This window comes from Lagenorhynchus albirostris, chromosome 19 (assembly GCF_949774975.1).
Source record: "Lagenorhynchus albirostris chromosome 19, mLagAlb1.1, whole genome shotgun sequence".
NCBI lineage: Eukaryota > Metazoa > Chordata > Mammalia > Artiodactyla > Delphinidae > Lagenorhynchus > Lagenorhynchus albirostris.
Window position 1 is genome coordinate 41,353,259 of NC_083113.1, and position 25,420 is coordinate 41,378,678.

The window sequence follows — 25,420 nt, forward strand, 5'->3', positions numbered from 1 at the left end:
TTTCACACTTTAAAAAACTTTTTTATTTTTATATTGGAGCATAGTTGATTAACAATGTTGTGTTAGTTTCAGGTGTACGGCAAAGTGATTCAGTTTTACATATACGTGTATCTATTCTTTTTCAAATTCTTTTCCCGTTTAGGTTATTACAGAATATTGAGCAGAGTTCCCTGTGCTATACACTAGGTCCTTGCTGGTTATCTGTAGTAGATATAGTAGTGTGTACATGTCAATCCCAAACTCCCAATCTATCCCTCCCCACCACGCTTCTCCCCTGGTAACCATAAGTTTGTTCTCTAAAGCTGTGAGTCTGTGAGTCTGTTTTGCAAATAAGTTCATTTGTATCACTTTTTTTTTAGATTCTGCATATATAAGTGATATCATATGATATTTGTCTTTCTCTGTCTGACTTCACTTAGTATGATAATCTCCAGGTCCATCCATGTTGCTGCAAATGGCATTATTTCATTCTTTTCAATGGCTGAGTAATATTACATTGTATATATTGTACCACGTCTTCTTTATCCATTCATCCATTGATGGACCTTTAGGTTGTTTCCATGTCTTGGCTATTGTAAACAGTGCTACAATGAACATTGGGGTACATGTATCCTTTTGAACCCTATTTTTCTCCGGATATATGTCCAGGAGTGGGATTGCTGGATCATATGGTAGCTCTGTTTTTAGTTTTTTAAGGAACCTCCATACTGTTCTCCATAGTGCCTGTACCAATTTACCGTTTTCTCCACACCCTCTCCAGCATTTATTGTTTGTAGACACTTTTTAATGATGGCCATTCTGACTGGTGTGAGGCGATATCTGATGGTAATTTTGATTTGCATTTCTCTAATAATAAGCAATGTTGAGCATCTTTTCATGTGTCTCTTGGCCATCTGTATGTCTTCTTTGGAGAAATGTCTATTTAGGTCTTCTGCCCATTTTTTTATTGGGTTGTTTGTTGTTTTTGATATCGAGCCACACGAGCTGTTTGTAAGAGGAAAATTCACACTGTTGCCAAAAAATGCCTTCCCAGAATTGTTAGCCAGTTCACGCTCCCTCTGACAATGTGGTAGAACCTGGTATCTCTTCTCATACACATTATTAAGATTTTTAATTTAAAAAAATTTTTAAAAAATATTTATGTATGTACGTTACGCCGGGTCTTAGTTGCGGCACATGGGAGCTTCGTCGCGGCATGCGGACGCTTAGTTGCCACAAGCACGCAGGATCTAGTTTCCTGACCAGGGATCAAACCTGGGCCCCCTGCATTGGGAGCGCAGAGTCTTACCCAGTCAACCACCAGGGAAGTCCCTAATTTTTAAAATTTTAACCTTTAGTTTAGAAATAGTTACCTAGTTTTATTTTATTAATTTAGCCATTTTATTTTTTTTCAAACTTTTTTTTTTAATGGTAGTCAGTTTTCCCATCTCCACTGGTTAAGTAAAATACCCTTTTACCATTGATTTGAAATGTTACCCTTTTCATTTATTAAGTACTTGTATATGTGGTTTTGTTTTTTAATTTTTTTGTTTATTCCATCAAGTTGTTTCTGGCTGCCACAGCACTACTGCATATGTACTGCTTGCGTTGTCACAGCTGAAAGAGCAGAAAAATACTTTCTTTTATTCTCTTGGATAGTCTGATTCTTTTGTGTGAATTACAGACTTTGTAAATTCCAGAAAACGTTATTTTGAGATTTTACTGGAATTTCGTTAAAATAAGGGTTACTTTGGGATAAATTGGCATTTGTAGTCTTACCATTAGAGAACATAACATCTCACTAGTTTTTCAAGTCTCTTTCTGTGTTTCAAAAATTAGGTATTTTCTTCTTATAGAGCCTACCTGTTTCGTATTAAATTTATTCTTAGTAGATACTTTTAATGCTATTTTTTAAAATATAAATTTATTTATTTTTGGCTGCATTGGGTCTTCTTGCTGCATGCAGTTTTTCTCTAGTTGCGGCGAGCAGGGGCTACTCTTCATTACGATGTGCGGGCTTCTCATCGTGGTGGCTTCTCTTGTTGCGGAGCACGGGCTCTAGGTGCGCGGGCTTCAGTAGCTGTGGCACACAGGCCCAGTAGTTGTGGCTTGCGGGCTCTAGAGCGTAGGCTCAGTAGTTGTGGCGCACAGGCTTAGTTGCTCCACGGCATGTGGGATCTTCCTGGACCAGGGCTCGAACCTGTGTCCCCTGCATTAGCAGGCGGATTCTTAACCACTGCGCCACCAGGGAAATCCCAATGCTATTTTAAAATAAGGTTTGTTTTTTTAATTTTATTTTCTAAATAGTTACTGTTGTAATACAGGAAAGTTGTTGGTTTTTTTTTTTATAACCAGGCACTTTATTGAACTCATTAATTCACTTGGTTTTTCAGTTGAATATTTTAGATTTTTCAGGTAGATAATCTTCAGATATTATATCCTGGTCATGTTTATATGCAACTTTGTTAGAACTGTGGTCTTTAAAAAGAGGTTGCAAAGCTGCTGGATCCAGCTCCTTAGAATTTTATTACTGTCAATGGAACATTCCATTAACCTCAGGAGTTAAGTGAGTCCTACTTAAATGTAATGGGTGAATTCAGTTTTAATTCTTACAGTTCTTTTTGTATGCATTCCACTCTTCCTTATTAAAGACTTTAACTGGTGTTGGAATCTTTTTTGGGGTGGTGGGATACAATTTTAAAAAAAATCATCATGTATTCCCCTCTGCCCTTATGATAATACCACGTACAAAATGACAGGTAATATACATCTGTTGAGTAGGTGAATCCTTTCAAATTGAAATTATAGGAAAGCTACAAGAAAAACATTTCTAAATTCCAGGTGTATTTCTGTTCTTCTATTAATCATTATTTAGGTATGTCTTAAGGGCCTAAGGGGTACTGATCATTTCCTCTACTGTTTTCCCTAATATCTAAGTTTATTGGCTAGAGTCACAATTATTTGAGCTCTAATAGTTTACTATAAGGAAATGAAATATTCTTTCCAATTGAAATGGGTTTTTTGAGGGTGAAGTATCTGCTGCTTGCTTTTATCAATAGCTTTGACACTTGGTTTCTGTGTATCTTGATGTTATGGCTCAGTACCAGTGTGCATGGGAGTCTTTGCAAATTTACAATTATTCTGTTTTAATTATCTTGAAATTATCTTCTTCAGAACCACTCAATAAAGGGAACTCTTTCTGCTATCCCTTTGTACCCTCAATTTCTATTCTCAGTCCAGCTACCTAGGAGCTAGAAACACTGAACATCCATTATAGTATTGTAGAAGAAAGGGCAATTGAAAATGCCACGGTTTATTCCAAATTTATATCCTCTCAGAATAAGAGACTCCAGACTCAGAGATAGAACTATTTTGTACAGGTTGATAAATAGGAAACTAAGTTCTCTCTTATCCTTCCTCTGGCACATTTCAAAACCCAGGGTAACTAATGTTTAGCTGCTTAAGCGGTTTGGTCCCTTTACTAAATGAAGGGTATTTATCATCTCTCAAGCTTGGTGATACAAAGACCTTGGTGTCTATGAGGGGAAAGGGAAGAATTGCATTTTTACTGTCATAGTTGAATCCTTTCCCCCTTGTACACCCTTTTGAGAATTTGGTGAAAGCATTGGACTTGCTTAGAAAAATGCACATGGACACGAACATACATTTTTACACAGAATTTTGGGAGGTTTCTGGTCTTCTTGAAACTTATCCATAAACCCAAACTCATGTGGGTTTTCTGAACTCCAGACTAAGAACTCCTGCCTTATATAAGAACATTGCTAAAAGTTATGAGTGACCTAAGGTACTGTAACGTAATGCTTTAAAATCTTGCAGCCAACAAAGGGGAAATTTTTACTTGGGGGCCTTTAACTTAACCTTTAGCCACTAGGCTCTTTGCATGTTTTCCTGTTTCTTCGCTGGCAGTTCATAGGCTGCTCTGCTGGATTATTCTCTTCTGAGAGAATACATCTGAAAGTTGAATTTCCTTAGGGTTCTTCATGGGTCCCCCTCTTTTCTCCTTCTACTTACTGCTTGAGTAATCTCTTCCTTTCCCCTGGATTTAAATAAATACCACTGTGTTGTTGATGGCTGCCAGATTCATATCATCAGCCCATATCTCTTCACAGAGTGCTAGAATCCTATATGCAACTGCCTGCTCAAAAATCTCCATATACATATCTTATAGATGTCACCTATGTAACAGATAAAACTTATTGCAAATATTTTTTATAATAGCTCTATTGAGATAAAATTCATAGACCATAAAATTCATCCTTCACTAAATTAACTAAAAATCCAGGGATTTTTAGTATATTCACAGAATTGTGCAGCTGTCACCACTCTGTCATTCCAAAACATTTTCATCACCCTAAAAAGAAATCCTGTACTTACTAACAGTCACTCCTCATTCCCCCCTCCCCTCAGCCCCTGGGAACCACTGATATCCTTTCTGTCTCTATATTTACCTATTCTGGATGTTTCATATAAATGGAATCATATAGTATGTGGCCTTTTTCTGGTTTCTTTCACTTAGCATAATGTTTTCAAGGTTCATCCATGTTGTAGCGTGTATCACTACTTTATTCCTTTTTATGGCTGAATGGTATCCCATTGTATGGATAATGCCACAGTTGGTGCGTACATGTTTTTGCTGAAGTTCTGCTGCTACAGTGATGTGGAATTTAAAGCTACAAATGTGAAAGAAAAGTGATTGTGTAATTTGGATTGAAATAACATCACAAATGCTGAAACTTAGAGATTGAGCTGATTAAAAAATTGTGCAATACTTTTACCTTATTTCCAAAAGAACACAAAATGTAAGGCTGCAGTCACTTTTAACTTTCTGTGAAGTCTTAAACACATCCTCTGATATTTTACTTTTGGAAAGATAAGCAATCTATTTTGTTATTTTTGTGTGTGATTAGCTGAATATTTACCCATTTTAAAGGCTTTATAGAATTCATTTTATATAAAACATTTAATTGTTCTAGGACAGTGGGTTTAAACCCTAGGTCATATTCTAATACATTTTCTTTTCACAGTTTGAAATAAACCATCATTATTTTCAGTGAAAAATGTCTGAATGTTTAAATGACATTATTAAATTACATTACAAAATGCCAAAGTAAGAGAGTTTTTCTTCGTACTTCAAGGTTTGGTATTCATGAATGTACGAAAGTGCCAAGCATTTACTTTGAAGGTCTACACATAAAACTGTGTTTATTTAAATGTGAACAATCTAAATAAATCACAGGATCATCTAAATATTTTAAATTACAGTTCCAGGCACTAGCCTTGCTTATGAACTGTAGCCATTTTCTGAACCCATTTAGGAATTTTCCAAAGCAGATCAGTGGTTTTCTTAGTCATGAGAAAACTTTTATAAAGAAGTGATAAATCAGCTGTTTACGAGCTTAGTAATTTCGTAAGGAAAATATTTTTTGACTATGGAAGGTAATATGAATAAGCTAGATTATGGAATCTTTGAATCTAAAAGATGTAAATCATTGATGCAGATTATAGAATCTGATCATGAAGTTGACCTTTCTCTGCTATTAGATGAGGATTGTCTCTTTGTTTAGTGTGAGAATTTAAAATAATGAGGTAGATTGATAACTGAGATGCTGTGCTCCTGATTGTGTAGCACCCCCTCCTCTGTTGGAAAAAGTGGGAATCTTGATTAGTAGATGTGGTAAGTCAAGTTATATTAATAGGCAATTCAGAGGGTTATTTTAGGTTTAGTGAGGTATCGAATATGAGGTCGTCACAGTTACTTGTTCAACTTAGGTGCATACCAGTGGAGTTTTAAATTCACAATGTGGAAGGGAATGAGCACTTATCAGAACAGAAGGAAATGTGTGGTTAAACGGTTTCAGCTATAACTGTAGACTGTTTCCCTTGGTCCAAATGGGAGGAGAAATGGAACCTTATGTTTTTGGCTTTTTTTCCAATATCAGTAGAAATTGATTCAGCATGGTTTATTGGGACCCTTAACAGGAAAATCAGTTGTGTTTACTAGTGGAGGGGAATGGCTTAAATATGCACTAAGAAGGCATAAGTCCTCTAGGTTTTTGTTTTTTGGGTTTTTTTTATGGTACGCGGGCCTCTCACCGTCGTGGCCTCTCCCGTTGCGGAGCACAGGCTCCGGACGCGCAGGCTCAGCGGCCATGGCTCACGGGCCCAGCCGCTCCGCGGTGTGTGGGATCTTCCCGGACTGGGGCACGAACCCGTGTCCCCTGCATCGGCAGGCAGACTCTCAACCACTGCTCCACCAAGGAAGCCCAGTCCTCTAGGTTTTATTTTACAGGTGTCTCAGTAGTCATTTTTGTTGCATATTTTTAATTACTGACATAATTAATAATTTAATAAGTTATTTTTATTAAACCTCTGTAAAACAAGAATGCCTCATGATTTTTTTTTGTTGAAGAAACTGCTGAATTGAGTAAAGAAAAAGTTGATGCTTCCAGCTTTTTCCTCAAAATGAGAAACTGCCTTACTGACTATATAATTATAGGTAATAAATAATGCTAATTTTAGCTCACAAAAGCACTGAGATTATCCGAAGAAAATATATTTGATGTAAGCAGATGAAGAACCTTATTTATAAAGATATATTGGATAACTTGGAATTTTGAAAACTCATTGAAGTCCTGCATCCTCTGCATTTAAAAGATCTTGTTAAGGCAGTAAATGATAAAAAAAAAAACTATGCTGATTTTTATTCAGAAGCCTGTGTTAAATGAGGTAGAGAAGACCTAAAATAACAAGGTTGGGTTTTTTTTTTTCGAAGTACTTATCAGAATAAAATGTTGTTATGATGAGGGAGATTGTAAGAACTAACAAATTTCTCTTTTCTTCTCTTGTATATTTTCTTACTGTATCACAGTAAAATACTCACCTCAAGATGATAGCATTAGCACCTGTCCTTTCTTGATGGATCCTTAATTGCTCTTGAGAACAAATATATTTAGAGGCAATATGAAAATTAATTTGGTGATCAAAAATGAAAGTGATTTAAATTTGGAAATCATACCTAAAGTGACTTTTGCTCGAGGGTTATATACTTGAAACAAAAGAATTCTCTTATGTTTAGTATGCATAAATAAATGTTGTATCAGTTAAGGTTCTTTGGCTAAAAGTGGTAGAAATCAACTCTGGCTAACTTAAGTAAAAAAAGAAAAAGAAAGAAAAACAGCATTACTTACCAGGAATCTATGAGGTAGCTTATAAAACGGAAAGGAAATATGAAGAACCTGACCTTGGGTGGCTCCAGGTATCCAAACAGGGAGAAACAGTGCGTGCTCTCTTCAGGGGCTAGTGAATTCCAGTTGATTTACATCTTTATGTCTTCCTACTCAAGATTCAAAAATTAAAGCAAAGTACCTGATTGTCCTAGCTTCAGCTGCAAAAGAAACAATGTCACTTCAAGTATCACCTTACTGCGGTTTTTACAAAATCTGTAAAACTTCCTTTTAAAAATAATCTGGGGCTTCTCTGATGGCGCAGTGGTTGAGAGTCCGCCTGCCGATGCAGGGGACGCGGGTTTGTGCCCCAATCCGGAAAGATCCCACACGCCGCGGAGCGGCTGGGCCCGTGAGCCATGGCCGCTGAGCCTGCGCGTCCGGAGCCTGTGCTCCACAACGGGAGAGGCCACAACAGTGAGAGGCCCGCGTACCGCAAAAATAAATAAATAAATAAATAAATAATCTGGAAAAATTGTGACTAGAAATAAAATCCTGGTAAACCAGATTAACTTAATTTATAGAATATGGTCAGAGGCTATGCTTTGTATACTTTCCTACAATTCTTAATTTTATAATTTATTTTTTCCCCCCCAAAAAAAACCAGTTTTCATAAGTAAGTTTATCCTTTGTTTTTTATGTGTCTGATGGCTTATCATTGGTTTTCATCCTTCTCTCTGTGTCTTAGGTATATTTGAAGGCTCCCATGATTCTGAATGGAGTCTGTGTTATCTGGAAAGGTTGGATTGATCTCCAGAGACTGGATGGTATGGGCTGCCTGGAGTTTGATGAGGAGCGAGCCCAGGTAGGGTGACTTCAGGCTTTACTGACTGTGGTCCCTTTATTTACCCCTAATCTTGCCTTTGTCTGGAGATCTATTTTACCCAGTCTTTAAGAGTAAGTATACAGTGCTGCCCTGGGAGCCTCAGCTGGTCCCGGCCTTGCAGCTTGCGGGGGAGGCTGCCCGGAGGAGGCGGCGACAGTGGTGGCGGTGGTGTGTCCCTGGGCCCCTGGACCGCAGCTTCTTTACTGCCAAGTCTATCCATCTGTTCATCCATCCGTGGGGGTCCACAATGGCCACCTTCAGCCGCCAGGAATTTTTCCAGCAGCTCCTACAGGGCTGTCTCCTGCCTACTGCCCAGCAGGGCCTTGACCAGATCTGGCTGCTCCTTGCCATCTGCCTCGCCTGCCGCCTCCTCGGGAGGCTTGGGTTGCCATCCTACCTGAAGCATGCAAGCACCGTGGCAGGTGGGTTCTTCAGCCTCTACCACTTCTTCCAGCTGCACATGGTTTGGGTCATGCTGCTCTGCCTTCTGTGCTACCTCGTGCTGTTCCTCTGCCGACATTCCTCCCATCGTGGCGTCTTCCTCTCCGTCACCATCCTCATCTACCTACTCATGGGTGAGATGCACATGGTGGACACTGTGACGTGGCACAAGATGCGAGGGGCCCAGATGATTGTGGCCATGAAGGCAGTGTCTCTGGGCTTCGATCTGGACCGGGGCGAGGTGGGTGTGGTGCCCTCGCCCGTGGAGTTCATGGGCTACCTCTACTTTGTGGGCACCATCGTCTTTGGGCCCTGGATATCCTTCCACAGCTACCTACAGGCTGTCCAAGGACTCCCGCTGAGCCGCCAGTGGCTGCAGAAGGTGGCCCAGAGCCTGGTGCTGGCCCTGCTGTGCCTTGTGCTGTCCACCTGTGTGGGCCCCTACCTCTTCCCCTACTTCATTCCCCTTGATGGTGACCACCTCCTTCACAAGTGGCTGCGAGCCTACGAGAGTGCTGTCTCCTTCCACTTCAGCAACTATTTTGTGGGCTTTCTATCTGAGGCCACAGCCACATTGGCGGGGGCTGGCTTCACCGAGGAGAAGGGTCACCTGGAATGGGACCTGACGGTCTCTAAGCCACTGAATGTGGAGCTGCCCCGGTCCATGGTGGAAGTTGTCACAAGCTGGAACCTGCCCATGTCTTGTTGGCTAAATAACTATGTTTTCAAGAATGCTCTCCACCTCGGGACCTTTTCAGCCGTGCTGGTCACCTATGCAACCAGCGCCCTCCTGCACGGCTTTAGCTTCCACCTGGCTGCGGTGCTGCTGTCCCTGGCATTTATCACTTATGTGGAGCACATCCTCCGAAAGCGCCTGGCTCGGATCCTCAGTGCCTGTGTCTTGTCGAAAAGGTGCCCACCAGACTGTTCACACCAGCATCGTTTGGGCTTGGGGGTGCGAGCCTTAAATCTGCTCTTTGGGGCCCTGGCCATCTTCCACCTGGCCTACCTGGGCTCCCTGTTTGACGTTGATGTGGACGATACCACAGAGGAGCAGGGCTACAGCATGGCATACACTGTCCACAAGTGGTCAGAGCTCAGCTGGGCCAGTCACTGGGTCACTTTTGGATGCTGGATCTTCTACCATCTCATAGGCTGAGGCACGTCTGTGGACCCTCACAGCTCCCTCAAGAACCCTCCCCTGGGTGCCAACTCTGATGGGGGGATGAGGGAAGGCCCTTTCTCTAATTTTTTTTTTTTTCCTGCGGTACGCGGGCCTCTCACTGTTGTGGCCTCTCCCGTTGCGGAGCACAGGCTCCGGACGCGCAGGCTCAGCGGCCATGGCTCACGGGCCCAGCCGCTCCGCAGCATGTGGGATCTTCCCGGACCAGGGCACGAACCTGTGTCCCCTGCATCGGTAGGCGGACTTTCAACCAGTGCGCCACCAGGGAAGCCCTAATTTTTGACCCTCTTTTTTGACCCTCTCTCCATTCTTGACCCCCCCGCCCAGTACACACACACACACACACACACACACACACACACACACACACACACACACACACACACACACACACACACACACACACACACACACACACACACACACACACACACACACACACTTCCATCCATGGTCCTCCCCGCCTTCCTTGTCTCTTTTTATATACAGTTTGTTGTTATCAAATACAGTTAGGAAGTACTTTTTAAAAAGAGTAAGTATAGAAAGTCTCATGTTCTCATAATATTGATGAATTCTGAAGAGATTGAGACCCAAATATTGGTCCTGGTTTGGGGAAGGTTTTTCCTTCAGTGGTTCTAAATTGCACTGGATTACCACTATGTGCTTAGTGGGGCACTTCAAAGTGTAGTAGATGGTTCTGTTTAATATTTGTTCTGGATCCATAGCACATTATGGGGGGGACACCCAGTTTAAAATAAAATGTAGGAGCAGCACTTTTGAAATGGCTGAGTGAGGAGCTTGGCAGATTCTCTCTCCAAAAAGCAGTGATTAAACTTAACAAAATTGTAAACAAACAAACAAAAACCCATTTAAGGTCTCTGGAAATTAACCACAGGACATATATTGAGAGGCATTTATTCAAACAAAGCTAGTGAATTTCAGTAAGAACAGTGAGAGTCTGGCATTTTTGTCGGGAGCTGCTCCCATCTCCCTTAGCTCTGTGGTTCCTCAAGTTCTACCCTGAGCAGGTTAGAGCCATGAGGACTGGCAGCTCTGCTGTCCTCTCAGAGGGAGCTGACTTTATTTAGAGTAGCACTTGGAAAAATACATATCCAGGGCTGTTATTGAAAACAATAGCAGTCTCTGTGGCAAACAATTGGAGAAAACTAATGTTTCAGGAAGCAACAAAATGGCAGACTAGCCAGAAATTTATCAGGGAAATCTAGGGAAAGAGATAGCTAAAGTAAGCCTTATTGAGATCACACTTAACCTCTCATGGTCCAAAAGGCTATGTACATGTGCAAGGCTACACCTGTTCAAGAGAGGACAGAGAGAGCCCTTGAAAGCTGCTAGTCCCTGGCTGAATACAGGGTAGACTGATAAACTCCCTGCACTTTGAAAGTAAGCCACACACAGATCCCATGGCAAAGGATTAGAAGCCTTCTGACTCAAGGTGTTTAAGCAAAACCTCTGACCAATCACTGGCTGACCACTAGGTTATGCTGACCCAGGGGCAACCCCCTAGAAAGCAAGGCTTAAAAAGAAAAAAAATTAAGCAGTGACATCAGAGGCTGCACACTGCTGGGGAAACAGACTCCACACAGCTAGGCAAGTCACTAAGTAGACAAACAGAAAACAGTAACAACAGGCTGGAGGCAGGGGTCAGAATTCAGAGTTGCTACAGTATATTATCTAAAATATCCAGTTTTTAACAGGAAATTATAAGACATGCAAATAAGTACAAAAGTGTGACTGATACTCAGGGGAAAAAGCAGGCAGTAGATACCCTGCCTCAAATGATGGTTCTTAGTGACAAAAGAGTTAAAAGCAATTCTTTTTCAGTGTGTTCAAAGAGCTAAAGGAAAATTTCTTCCTTTAAAGAATTGAAGGACAATTATGACAGTGACTCATGAAAGACAGAATATTAATAAAGAGATCTAAATTTTTAAAAAGAATCAAGTAGAAATTCTAGAATTGAAAAGTAACAATAACTGAAATGAAAAATTCACAGACTCAACAGATTTAAGCTGGCAGAAGAATTAGTGAACTTGAACATAGATTAATAGAGATTATCCAGTCTCAAGAACAGAAAGAAGAAAGAACAAAGAAAAATGAACAGTATCAGAGATTGTAGGACACCAGCACACAGACCAACATATACGTAATGAAAGTCCCAGGCGATAAGGAGAGAAAGAAAGGGGCAGAAAATATGTTTTAAGAAATAATGGCCGAAAACTTCTAAATTTGATGAAAAATATTCATGTCCATGTCCAAGAAGTTTAATGAACTCCAAGTAGGGTAAGCAGAAAGAAATCCACAACTAGGTACATCATAGCCAAACTGTTGAAAAACAAAGAGAATCTTAAAAGCAGCAAGAAATAGGCCTCATTACACACAAGGGAGCCACAATAAGATTAAGAGTTGACTTGTCTTTTGAAATTATGGAGGCCAGAAGATAGTGTGATGACATATTCAAAATGCTGAAAGAACATGTCAGAGTATCTGATTATTAGCGGGTGTTAATTTTTTCAGTTGTTTAATATTAATCCTCTTAATAAAGTTAAAATAATGGGAAGAATAAAAAGGAGCTCTCTTTTTGTTATTTCTGTTATTCCCATTTTGCTCACCATATATAGAAATGTAGGAATTTTCTTCTTAAGAGATCAAAAAATTAAACCTTCCTAGTAAAAAATTCAGGTTCAAAGTTAAAATTCTTAAGAAAGAATCTCTGCTACCTTGATTTCCACAGGGATAAGGAATACCTAATTCCTTCAGAAAAATAGTAAATAATTGGCAGTTTAGAAGGCTGTTTCTGTAAGAAGTGATACAGCAGATTGAATTTATGTAAGGGTGAATTTCAGATTGAGTTGACTTCTAAAACTGAAATATTTTATTAAAGTGATAGGTAAAAATTTAAAGTTTAGCCCACAGTATTTTCCATACTGAAAATTTCTCTGCTTTGTTGCCCTGGTCCACAAATAGGGCTTTATCACTATAAAGTAAGTACCATCTGTTGTCATAGTAAACTAATATAATAATAGGTCTTACATAATATAAAAATTTTAAAGCAGGGGATACCAACCATTCAGTCAACAGTCAGCACTTCTCTGGAGCTTTCCCCATCCCCCAGTCTTCTGGAAGATAGTATATGTAAAGAGGCAATGAAGTATAGAAGTTAGGAGTAGGCGCTTCATGGTCATGTAATTGTGATTCCTGGCCCCACCACTTACCAGCTATTGTGGACGGCATGTTTGTGTTCCCCCAAAATTCATATTTTGAACCCCCAACTTCCAATATGACTGTATTTGGAGATAGGACCTTTATGGGGTCTGTTAAGGTTAAATGAGTCCTAAGAGTAGGGCCCTGATATGATAGGATTAGTGTCCTGATAAGACATGCACAAGGGAGCTAAGCTTGCTCAATCTCTCTCTCTGCCATGTGAGAACAAAACTCTCCAACAGATGCTCAGGTACCTGGTAGGCTAAGAGATAAACAGAGGATAGTCACAATTACATTTTTTAAAATTAAATTGTATAAGTATTTCAACTGAAATATTTTCACAGGTATTGTCTTTTTGCCTTTGTTCAGAGTACCTTTGACAAACGTTGGCAAGGATGCGGAACAACAGTTGGTGTGGTGTTTGATTACATAAAGTTGACACAACATTTGGCAATAAATACTAAAACTGCACATGTGTATACCTATGATCCAGCAGTTCTGTCCTGAGGCATGGTATGCAATGGGAATGAATACATATATTCATCAAAAGATAAGTACTAGGACATTGTAGAGGCATTATTGATTAATAGCCAGAAACTATAAACTGCCCAAATGCCCACTAACAGTCAAATGGATAAATTGCATGGTCATACAGAGAAATACAATGAAAATGAAAAACTACAACTAGCATACCAATATGGGTGAATTTCACAAATACATTGAGTGTATTAGAAAAGCACATGCTATATGAATACATTTATATAAAAGTACAAAAATAGGTAAAACTAATAATACATGTTGTTAAAAGGAAGGATAGTGGTTTATCCTTGGGAGAGGAGGGTAGTTCCTGGAATGGAGGAGAAGACGACCTCTGAGATGCTGGTGCTGTTCTGTCTCTTCATATGGCTTTTAATTACATGGAAAGTTCAGTTTCTGAAGATTCATCAAGCTATCTTTTAGGACAGTGCTGTCCAGTAAAATTCAAATGTGAGCCACATTATGTAAATTAAAATTTTTTAAAAGCCACATTTAAAAAGGTTTGAAAATTATTAATTTTTATATTTTATTTATCCCAGTATATCCAAAATATTATCATTTGAACATAAAATCCATATAAATATTTATTGGGATATTTACCTGTTTTGGTAACAAGTATTTGAAATCCAGTGTGTATTTTCCACTTACAGACTCAAATTAGCAACATTTCAAGTATGCAGTAGTCACGCGTGGCTAGTGGCTACAGTATTGGACAACACAGCCTTAAAATATGTGTACTTTTTTGTACGTGTAAATAGTTCAATAAAATGTTTTAAGAGTTTCCCACGAATGAAGATATTTCTGAGTATAATTGTATAAACTCAAAATTGAATCATGTTTGCTGATTATACTTTCATTTCTTTATTTTCTGTAATTTGTAGGATAAATTTCAGTGTTGTCTTTATATGTTTGATTTTCAATAATTGCAATTCTCTAAAAGCTTGAAAAACTGAAAATTTTGATGCTTCACCATTGAATACTTTAATCAGAGATTTCCAACTAATTTTGAACAAAATATAACTGAGGACTCATTTACAAAAAAAAAAAAGATCAATGCCATTTTAGGAACTAGGTTGATTTCACAGAAGTTCTTCAAAGGCTCAAATTTCTAAAATCCAAAGTGCCTGTATAATGTCATGTGAATTTATTTGTATTCAGCATCAGCTTTGTCACAAATTTTATAGTTCAGTCACTTTAACTATGGATACATAAATATATTTGTAATTTATGCAACTCTAATGTCTAAATGATTGGTAGAATACCTCAGTACTTTGGATAAGAATTGTTTGGATAACAATTATGAATTTCATGTGTACCACAACTAATTACTAGTAAATTTCTATTTCATAGTTTTAAAAATTCACTGAGAATGTTATTTCTTATACGGTGTTTAAATGTTTGCTCCACCAACATTTGTATTTGTATTATCAGTTTAAGAACCAATAACTTTATCTTCATTTTTGTACTTTTTAAATTAGCAGTCACAAAAATATGTTTCACCTTCAATATAATGACCTTCCAAAAGTTCTATTTTGATTCTATAATATGATGAGAAAAATTGAACCGTATTGGGTTGAACAGATTTTCTATTTGAAGTACCTAATGACACTGATGTAAAATTGGTATCCTTTAGCTTTTTGCAGGGTTTTTCTGTCAGCAAAGCCAACATATGAACAGCTTTGCTTTTTGTATGTTGATGAGAATGTGAGTGAAAATTTAGAAGAGTCGTTTGATGTAAATAAAAAGTTATGTTTTACAGAATGGTGTTAAATGTACCGTTTGCAGCTGCACATGTTAAATTGTCGCCTTTGAAGTATATGTTGATGCTTCTTCAGCAGATTTATTTGTTTTGGTTTTCATGTGATCAGTGATATCATTTTGGTCCCCACAGAGAATAGGAAATGTCGTTATTTTGTACAAATTATGCATTCATCATCAGCTTTCTTGAAAACGAATTTGATTCTTAATTTTTCATTAAATATATACTTCTAGTTTTTAAATTCATTGCACAGAAAGGTAAGTATTACCAAACTGTAAAATAAATAAAATTGTAAATTTAGCAATACAATAAAGACAAAATCAGTGTAGCAAGAATGGTTAAGAATAGTGTATATATATGCTCTATGAGAGCACTGCTAGGTCTTTATTTACCACATGGGTTTCACAAACACCCAGCCACCTTTTATGATGACCCCACCTGACTACTTTGTGCAGAATGTGGTATAGACCGTGGAGTAACAGACTAGTATAACAAGTAGCTGGTGGGGACTGGAGTGCTGAAAGCCTCCCACCACCTGAGTCTGGATAGGGTTATTTGTCCCTATCCATTTGAGCACACACTTTATGGGTGAGTGTATAGTTTTATCAGTAAGTACCCTTTATGCTGTCCTTGAAAGGGAGGTGTTACTTAAGTTCGCAACAGGAAAGGATCAGGATAACACTGGATCACTGATCATCTTTCAGATTTAACCATTTAAAGTGCAGACTCTTCATTGCACATACATTTCACATCTTACTAGAAAAGACCAAGATAGAAGCTGGAATTAGAGAATAGAGAGCTACCAAATCTCTCTTAGCTTATTTTACTTCAAATATTAGTAATAATACTTTTTTAAATTTTAATAAGGTAAAAATCTATGATCATTGCTAGATACACATGAGTGGCTAATAACTTCCTTAGGGAGTTAGATTACATCTTGTGTTATATGCTCTCATTTCATCTTGTAATCCTTTACTAAGTCACACTGATAATTATATATTGATTTTTGTAATTATTTGTTCATTGTCCACCTGCCCCTCTAGACCAGAAACTATAAGGAAAAGCACCATTTGCTCCCACACATTGTATGCATGGCACCCAGCACAGTGACTTGGGCGTAATAAAGACTCACGGAATATTTGTGGAATAAATGAAAAAGTGAATGAATGCACAGGACAGAAGGGATATCCTGTTAACAGCAGACCTGTCCTGGTTGATATCTAATCAAATAAGAGAAAGTCCTTGGCATTTGGGAACAGTGTTCTTTTGCAGGTGCCTCTGGCTTATGTAGTACATTCTGAGAATACAGTTGCTATTTATAGTAATGTTTAGTCACGTGTAAATTTTACATGTTCACAAATGCTTATAAAATAATAGCATTTATTGAATGTTGTCAGGTAGTGCACTTAAGCATTTTTATACGTTATCTCATTTAATCTTGAGACGTAAGTATTACTACTACGTGCATTTTACATGTGAGTTTACTGAGGCTTAGAAAATGAAATACCTTGCCCTGGGTCACAGAGCTAGTAAATGCAACATAAGAATGGAGACTTGATCACACCTTTCACTTTTGTTTAAGTTGTAGACCTTGTGTCAGTGAAAATTGCAAGTATCAAACAACCCTACTAACAGAGCCAAATAAAGGATTTATCACACAGAATAAGATATTAACAGTATGCAGTTCAGGCAATTATATTATCAGGGGCTGTGGCTCTTTTCATTTTCCTGCTGTACTATGCTCAGTGTGTGGCAACATCCCCAGTATTATGTTTGCAAGATGGTTGCTGTATCGCTGGTCATTGCATCGGTTCCCAGGAAGAAGGAAAGGTGACATGTCTCTTAAATGACTTTCTCAGAAGGCCCATTCATTGACTTACACTTCTATATCATTGGCTAGAACATAGTTACCTGGCCACCCCTTGCTGTAATGAAACTAGGACAGTGAATATTGACATTTTTGGCATTGTTTTTGATATTTTAGTTTCTTCAAGTGTGCCATTGAAAATCCTAGTGTTGAGAAGTGCGTGACTGCAAATCACACACTTGAGCATCCTGTGCTGTAGACAATGAGGGAGCCTTAAGTTGGGGAGTATTGTGGTCAGATTGTGCTTTAGAAGGCACGCTCTGATGGCTGTGTTTTGGATTGGGGGATGACAGAATGGAAACAGGAAGAGACTTTGCAGTAATTTGGGTGAAAGATCTTAGGATCCTGAACTAGGAAAATGTAGGAATGAAAAGGAGCCTAAAGATTCAAAAAATAGGAGGTCAGATGGATAGGATTTGGTGGTTGATTGGCTCTATGGAGATGGGGAGAGTGAAGTGTCAAAGGCAGCTCTGGTTCTTGACCAAAATGAGTGAGTAGTGCCACCATCCAGACTAAAGAAGTGTAAAGGGAAAGTTTAAATTGGTTACCTTTTAGACACAAGAAGTTTGAAGTATCTGGGTTTCCTTCAGATCTTTATCCATTAGTTGGGAAAGGATTAGGATAGATATGTTATATGTTACAAATAAATTTTTGTTGATAATATCCCATGGAATTTTCTTTTTGTTGTCTAGAAGTTTCTAACATTTGTACAGTCGATTATGTTAATATTCTCTTTTATATTTCTGGCTTTAGTGTCATTCTTAGAGCGCCTGGCCTGTCTTATCCCCACACTGTAGAAGTATTTAATAATTTCTTTTTCCTTATACTTCTATGTTTTAAATATTGACTTGATCAGGATTTTACTTTGGTGAAGAGGATGAGGTAAGGACAGAAAGGGAAGAGCATTTTCAGTTGTTAGAATATGACTGAACACGATTACTATTTCCAAGGTGTTATAATAGAACATGAAAATACTGAAGTTTTCTTTTAGAAGTTGCTCTGACTTTTTTTATGGCTTTGATGTTTGAGAAGTACTCTGCTGTTCATTTCTTTCAAAAAGTAAGACACCCCCCAATTTTTTTTATTATAAATCAAAATTAAAATATCTATTTCATATATTCTTATGACAGCAGGAGGATGCATTAGCACAACAGGCCTTTGAAGAGGCCCGGAGAAGGACACGTGAATTTGAAGATAGAGACAGGTCTCATCGGGAGGAAATGGAGGTGAGAGTTTCACAGCTGCTGGCAGTAACTGGTTAGTACTTTCCCCAAAACTCTCAGGCTCTATTTGTCATGTTTGTGCATAATGATTTTAAATAGTTAGTAGTTCAATGTCTTTCATTTTTTAAAAGTTGTACTCTGTGACTTTGTGTTTATTAAATGTAATTGCTATAAAGAAAGTTAGTCTTAATTTTAAGGTTGTACATGAATTCCTCATTTATTGGTCCTCAAAAAAAATATTTACTATAATAAGGTATATTTTCTATTAATTGATTGATCCAAATATCTTACCTCTTTTTTCTTAATTATCTTTCAGATTATATGTAAAAATTACTTTACGTTATCATAGGATACATATTTTTAGAACATTATTAAACTCTCTGGGAGTAACATTATTTCCCACTTTTCTATAAATATTTGTCTTGATTTTGTAACATAATTTTCAGTCATTTGTATAGTCTCTTCACTAGAGGAAAATTTATTTTCAAACTACTCAAAGAATGGAATTAACCTAGACTGTTTTTCTTTTAACCTTTTTATGGTAAAGTACACACCAAATCTACATCAAAAAATATGTAGCTTAATTATTAGAAGGCTAATAACACCCTTATAACCATCCAGGTAAAAAAAAAAATAAAAATGTGACAGTTACCCCAGTAGCCCCCCCATGTGAACATCTAATTATGACCTTTTCCCTCCCTTCAAAAGTAATAATTTTCTCAGTTTTTATAGTAATCACTTCCTTGTGTCTTTTTATAGTTTTATTATCCATGTCTACTTCAGTCTTAAACACTCAAATTTAGTCTTGTCCAGTGTTTAAATTTTATATGACTATCAACGAAATAGAATAACTTCCAGGCATTAAAAAGAGTTCTGGAGATAGGTTGCACAACAGTGTGAATGTGCTTACTTAACACTACTGAACTGTACACTTAAAGGTGGTTAAGATGGTAATTTTTATGTCGGTAGTTTTTCCACGTTAAAAAATTTTTTTAAGTCATTGTTACATAGTAGAGAAAATGTTGTTTTTTCATTCACTAAATTATACATACACTATTTAAATTAATATAAAAGTGTGTGTGGGGCTTCCCTGGTGGCGCAGTGGTTGAGAGTCCACCTGCCAATGCAGGGGACACGGGTTCGTGCCCCTGTCCGGGAAGATGCCACATGCCGCGGAGCGGCTGGGCCCGTGAGCCACGGCCGCTGAGCCTGCGCGTCCGGAGCCTGTGCTCCGCAACGGGAGAGGCCACAACAGTGAGAGGCCCGCGTACCGCACAAAAAAAAAAAAAAGTGTGTGTGTGTGTGTGTGTGCGCGTGCACAAAGACGGTGGTTAAGAGCCCAGACTCTAGAGCCAGATGGCAAGATCTGAATCTGGCTCTGGCACTTTATCACCTCTGACAAATTATTTCACCTTTCCGTGCCTGAGTTTCCTCATCTATAAAATAGGGCTAATTGTGCCTATCTCATAGGGTCATTGTAAGGATTAAATGAGTAAATACATGTGAAAGCACTTTTAGAGAATGTGGCACTGACTAGGTGTCAGCTGATATTATTGGTATTATTTCATATATATTTTTTTATATATATATATATATATATATATTTTTTTTTTTTTTTTTTTTTTTGCGGTATGCAGGCCTCTCACTGTTGTGGCCTCTCCCATTGTGGAGCACAGGCTCTGGACACACAGGCTCAGCAGCCATGTCTCACTGGCCCAGCCGCTCCGCGGCATGTGGGATCTTCCCGGACCAGGGCACGAACCCATGTCCCCTGCATCGGCAGGCGGACTCTCAACCACTGTGCCACCAGAGAAGCCCTCCAATCTTCTTAATCATAATTAGCCCTTCTACTTTGTCGTTTCCAGAGCACTTCTCATTTCTATCATTGTTCTTATTGAACAGGATGTTAAAACAATTATAAAGTTGTCTGTACTCTACCGTAGTGTGATCACCAGTGAAGTGGGGCCCCTGATTTTTTGACCTCCACATTACCCACCACAGTGTTTTGTACATTGCATTTAGTTGTCAAATGGAGAGCTTCAAAAAATAGCTCCTACTCTGCCTGTCTGAAAACTAGAGCCTGTACGTTAAAGTAGAATAATACATGTTAATGGTCTCTGGAAAGATTTTTAAATGTTTACAATTTGTTGGTTTATATTAACTAGGTAATTTATTAAGTAATGAACTCCAACTGTGTTGTGCTAGATTCTGCATTAGGGACCGGGAAATACATAGATGAAAATGCATGGTTTCTGTCCTTGAACATCTATTAGTCTTGAGGGAAAATAGATGTATAAACAGATAATTGCAGTCTGCTTTAGCAGCACCTGTACTTAAAGGGGAACAGTGGCAGTGCAGAGGAAGGAGCACTTACATCTGCCTCTGCCTGGGGGATTCACAGGAGAATATACTTGCAGGGATTTGAAGGAAGAATGTGAGTTTGCCAGCTACACAAGCTGGGGAAAGCATTCTGGACAGAAGGAACAGTGTATGCAAAGAAGTGAAGGAAAAAGAGATCTTGTCATGTCAGAGAACATGATTGGTCAATCTTTCTAAAGCAAGCTAACATGGCTTTAAATGAATATAAGAATTGTTTTATAAAAAGTGCTGTTCAGCTACATTATATTTGAAGAATAACTATTTGACAATTAATGGAACAATTAGGAGTTTTTTTAATATGATTTGCTTTAAATAAAACTATAGATTAGTTGAGGCTAAGAATTGTCTTCTCTAAAATGTTAATTTGATTATTATAAATAATGTTACTTGAAGAAAAACATTTTGGTGTGTGAGTTTATATGTGCATATGTTTGTATTTGTGTATGAACAAAAATATAGTCTGTTGATAAAGGTGTCAGATAATTTGTTGCTCAGATAGTTTCTAGTGAGTTTCATGTCAGTGATTGAGCACATGGGCTTTGTAGTCAGGCGTAGTTGAGATTCCTGGTGCATTAATTGCTAACCTCTCTTAAGTGCGTTTTCTCACAGAAATTGTTGTGAGAATTAAATGGGAAAGTGCTTATACGGCACTTAGTATGGTGCTTGATATGTGTATGCCTTCAGTAAATAATAGCTCTAAAGTACTTTAGCACTAAAAGCTCTACCACAGTGCTGGTTCAAGTTAATTGAATTATCTGGCTAACAAGAACATTGTTTTAGTTCTCTAAAGTGTTTCAGGGCACTTTTCCTGCATTATGACCTAGAGCATAGAGAAGATGGTTAGATTTTCATCAATGATTTAAGATCCATAGTCCCTTATGGCAGTAATTTTAAAAGTTCTCATAGAGAACTGTTATCTGGAAAATTGGGCTGGAATCTGACCCCAGAGCTTGCACTGGCAGTCTCTTAGGGGAGTTTTGGGTATGCATGTCTTTTGGCACTTTGTGCATGTGTATTTTGCTTCTCTTTAAAAAAAAAAATCATGACAGATTCCTAATGTCAGCTTATTTCTTGTAGTTTACCTCCTTTTTCCTAAAAGGAGAACATTGGGGGAAAATGTTGCATTTTTTCCCGTGTAATTCAAACATCTATAAGGGGGTCTTACAAAATATAATTGAACATTGTTTTTATTTGTTTGTTTTTAATTTTGTTTTTTAAAAAGTAACAATTTTATAAAAAATGGTTTTCTTACACTCACCTGGGTAAAATTCTTATTACATTTGAAGAAACTGAGACTCTGAGAAAATTAATTGACTTGATGTCTTTTCAAATAGTTGGTTAATGAAAGGGAGGGTGAAGACTTAAACCATCTTCCTAAGCAGAAGTTCTCCACAAATACAGCCCAGCACTGGGAAAAGAATTTGCACATCACCCATAAAGATGATTAAGTTGAAAAATAAAATCTGCCAGAACCAGAAGAAGTTAGTAACCATTTTGCCTGGAAAAGAAAAAACTGAGGAAGAAAAGAATAATAATGGTTCTACTGGGTGGTCCTGATGACTGACTAGACAAGGGCCAAGGAGCAGTGGTAACTCTTGGGTGGCAGTAACCCAGTAAGTGGTCCTTGGAGGCTTAAGATCCTGGCAGCACAGAGGCTTACGGATGTCCTACCCCTGTTTGGATAACCTCTGAGGCCTCTAGCCCTGACATGCTAAACTTGTGTAACAGTGGTGCTCATGAACATTTAATATGTGTATCTGATTAAGGTTACTCACAGTGGGAAGCAGAACTCCAAGTGGTTTTGGTTTTCCCCAGTGTCTTTTAACCTGAAATCAGTTCTAAAACTCCTTGAGTGATTACTTTTCATTGTTTATCTTTTATACCTTTTGAATTTTGTATCATGTGCATCTGTTACCTATCAAGAAGAGAAAAATTGTTGCTAGTGTTAACACAGAATGATGAAAACAGAAGATTCTAGAACTTGCTATCTGTTTTCTCTGACGTATAGGCAGTTTTTAAAAATGTGAAATCCTGTCTTCATTTGAAATTTATACAGAACCTTAATGTATAAAATAGCTTAAAGGGGCGCTGCTCTGGGTGAAGCAGGGGTAGGGATTATTCTGGTCCCCCTCTAGAGTCCCTGGAATGTGTCCAGGGAACCCAGTAACTGGCAGAATGTAACTTGAGAACCTTTGAGGTAGTAGATGAGGATGAGGCTGCTAATAAATTGCCCTGGTTTTGAGTCCTAGCTCTACTTGTTGCCATGTGACATTGGGAAAGTTGCTTATCCTCTTGACCCTCATCTGTAAAATGGAGCTAACACCCTACCTCCCAGGGTGCTGCCTAACTCAGTATCTGACATTTAAAATGGAACTCATTGGAAGCTAGTTCCTTCATCCTCTCTTTCTATGCACCTTGGCTCACAACATATCTGGAGTGGCAATAAAGGCAGGCATATCCTAACTGTAGACTCTGAAAGTCAAAGATATGTTGCCAAGCTATTTTATATCCTGGTGTTTGTTTCTTTCTTTCTTTGTTTTTTAACAATAGTAAAGGATCTTAAACTTTTCTGGCTTCTCTTGGGGTTGGGTAGTGACAAGGAGGGGGTACAAAGAGGGAACTTCCCACATTTGGTGATATTTCTTGATCTGGAGGCTAGTTACATGGGTGTGTTCACTTCCTGAAAATTCATCACTCATATATATGATTTGTACACTCTTCTGTACTTTAATAAAAAGTAGACTTTAAAAAAAAAATCACAGACATTTCTTCTGTAAAGTGCCTGTCTGCCCATTGATATCTGTTGCCACATAGAAGTGGCCCAGTGCCTTTTTACCTGAGAATCTTACCATTATTTAAAACTGTTGACCTGTTATCCATGGCAGTCCTTCAGGTTACACATCTCTATAACTGTAATTCCAGTACCTTACTTTGGGATTTTGTGAAGGAAGATTGAGGCTAATAAGGTACAGACTGAGTGCTTTTGTCATAAATAAGTTGGAAAGATACCTCTGTCATCTGTTTTATAGCAGCTCCTACACACTCTCGGTGTGTCTAGGGACTGCCTTCAGCTTCATTGGCCTCTTAACCTAAAACTGTGGTACAGTACTGTTGGCTCTTAATTCAGCTGCAAGGTGACAGGGTGCTGAAAGAGATTTTCTCTCTGTCATTACCTAGAAAATGCTTTCATTTGATTGGGTTATAAAAGCGTTAGCAAATAAATTGTTATCTTTAATGTCAGAGAATGGGTAAATAATTATTGCTTTTTCTGCTATAGGCAGTTTTAAAAGTAAAGTTCAGTAAATCATATGAGAATTTTATGTGGAGACTATTTGGAAATAAAAACAAGCGAAAGACTGTGGTTTTTATATTTGTGTTTTGTATGTTTTTGGAGCCTTCGATTCTGTGTGGTCCAAGAAAAAGAATCACAGCCTCTATTTATTTAAATTCCCACAGACTTCAGTTTTCATATCACTTAACTCTACCAACACTTATTTTTATGTAAGGACAAATGAACATAAATGTCTGTCTCTTCTGGGCCTTCCTGAGGTGTGTTTTAGGTATAGGCAGTAGATGAAAGTGAACCGAGAATATGAACTCAGACTAAGAATGAGAATCGAAAAAAAAAAAAGAATGAGAGGGCTTCCCTGGTGGTGCAGTGGTTAAGAATCCTCCTGCCAATGCAGGGGACATGGGTTCGAGCCCTGGTCCGGGAAGATCCCACATGCCGCGGAGCAGCTAAGCCCGTGTGCTATAACTCTTGAGCCCACATGCCACAACTACTGAAGCCTGTGCACCTAGAGCCCTTGCTCTGCAACAAGAGAAGCCACCACAATGAGAAGCCCACGCACCCCAACGAAGAGTAGCCCCTGCTCTCCACAACTAGAGAAAGCCCGTGCGGAGCAATGAAGACCCAACTCAGCTAAAAATAAATAAATAAATTTATAAAAAAGAAAATCCTATTAAAATATAAAATTTTAAAACAAAACAAAACAAAAAAGAATGAGAATTGGAAGAGGATTAACGAGGACAAGGATTCTAGCTCTGCTGCTCCCATACTAAGAGAAAAACAGGGTCTTGGTTTGGTCTCTATCATAAGAGATGTAGGTTTTATTAAAATTTATTTTGTTTTAACTTTATTTTAGCCTGTAAAAGTTACTCTTATCTGCAGGATGCAGATTTTTTTAACATTTGGTAAGTTCATACAGATAAATTGGGAAGTTAGGAGCAGCTTTGTTGTGATAGCAACAGCATGAATGCTTACTATGTGCCAGGCAGTATATGCTGCAATATTTGTTTTACACTTGATTCTTAAATGCTCTTGTAAGATGTATCTCAATTTTGAGGAACTGAGGCTGGAAGAGGATAAGAGGCTTGTATAAGCTCACATTGCTAACTTGGTAGAGCCACCCTAATCCAAGCCAGGAGATGTCAGTTATTTCCACTATCTCTTTTATTTTAAAATGCCACCTTATATTTAAAGTTTTCCTGAAGTTGTATACTTTGTAAGAACTGTATTTTTTTTTTTTTCCCTGCGGTACGCGGGCCTCTCCCGCTGCGGAGCATAGGCTCCGGACGTGCAGGCCCAGCGGCCATGGCCCATGGGCCCAGCCGCTCTGCGGCACGTAGGATTCTCCGGACCGGGGCACAAACCCGCGTCCCCTGCATCGGTAGGGGGACTCGCAACCACTGCGCCACCAGGGAAGCCCCCGAACTGTATTTTTTGATGTGCCTGTTAGACGAGCTCTTGCAGTCTACTAATC

The 25,420-nt window shown here is 38.5% G+C and overlaps 1 protein-coding gene across 4 annotated transcripts in view; it reads left to right on the plus strand.

Moving 5' to 3' along the window:
• Nucleotides 1-25,420, plus strand: part of CBFB (core-binding factor subunit beta) — a 59,641-nt gene that overhangs the window by 24,825 nt on the left and 9,396 nt on the right. For 2 of the 4 annotated variants that reach the window (XM_060130270.1, XM_060130272.1), the window contains 2 exons: nt 7,912-8,028; nt 8,504-13,257. In XM_060130270.1, coding sequence (XP_059986253.1) covers nt 7,912-8,028; nt 8,504-9,649 — 1,263 coding nt within the window. In that variant the 3' untranslated portion in view covers nt 9,650-13,257. Of the gene's footprint in view, nt 1-7,911; nt 8,029-8,503; nt 13,258-18,185; nt 18,313-25,420 lie in introns of those variants that run through there. The other 2 variants (XM_060130274.1, XM_060130273.1) reach the window with 2 other exon arrangements.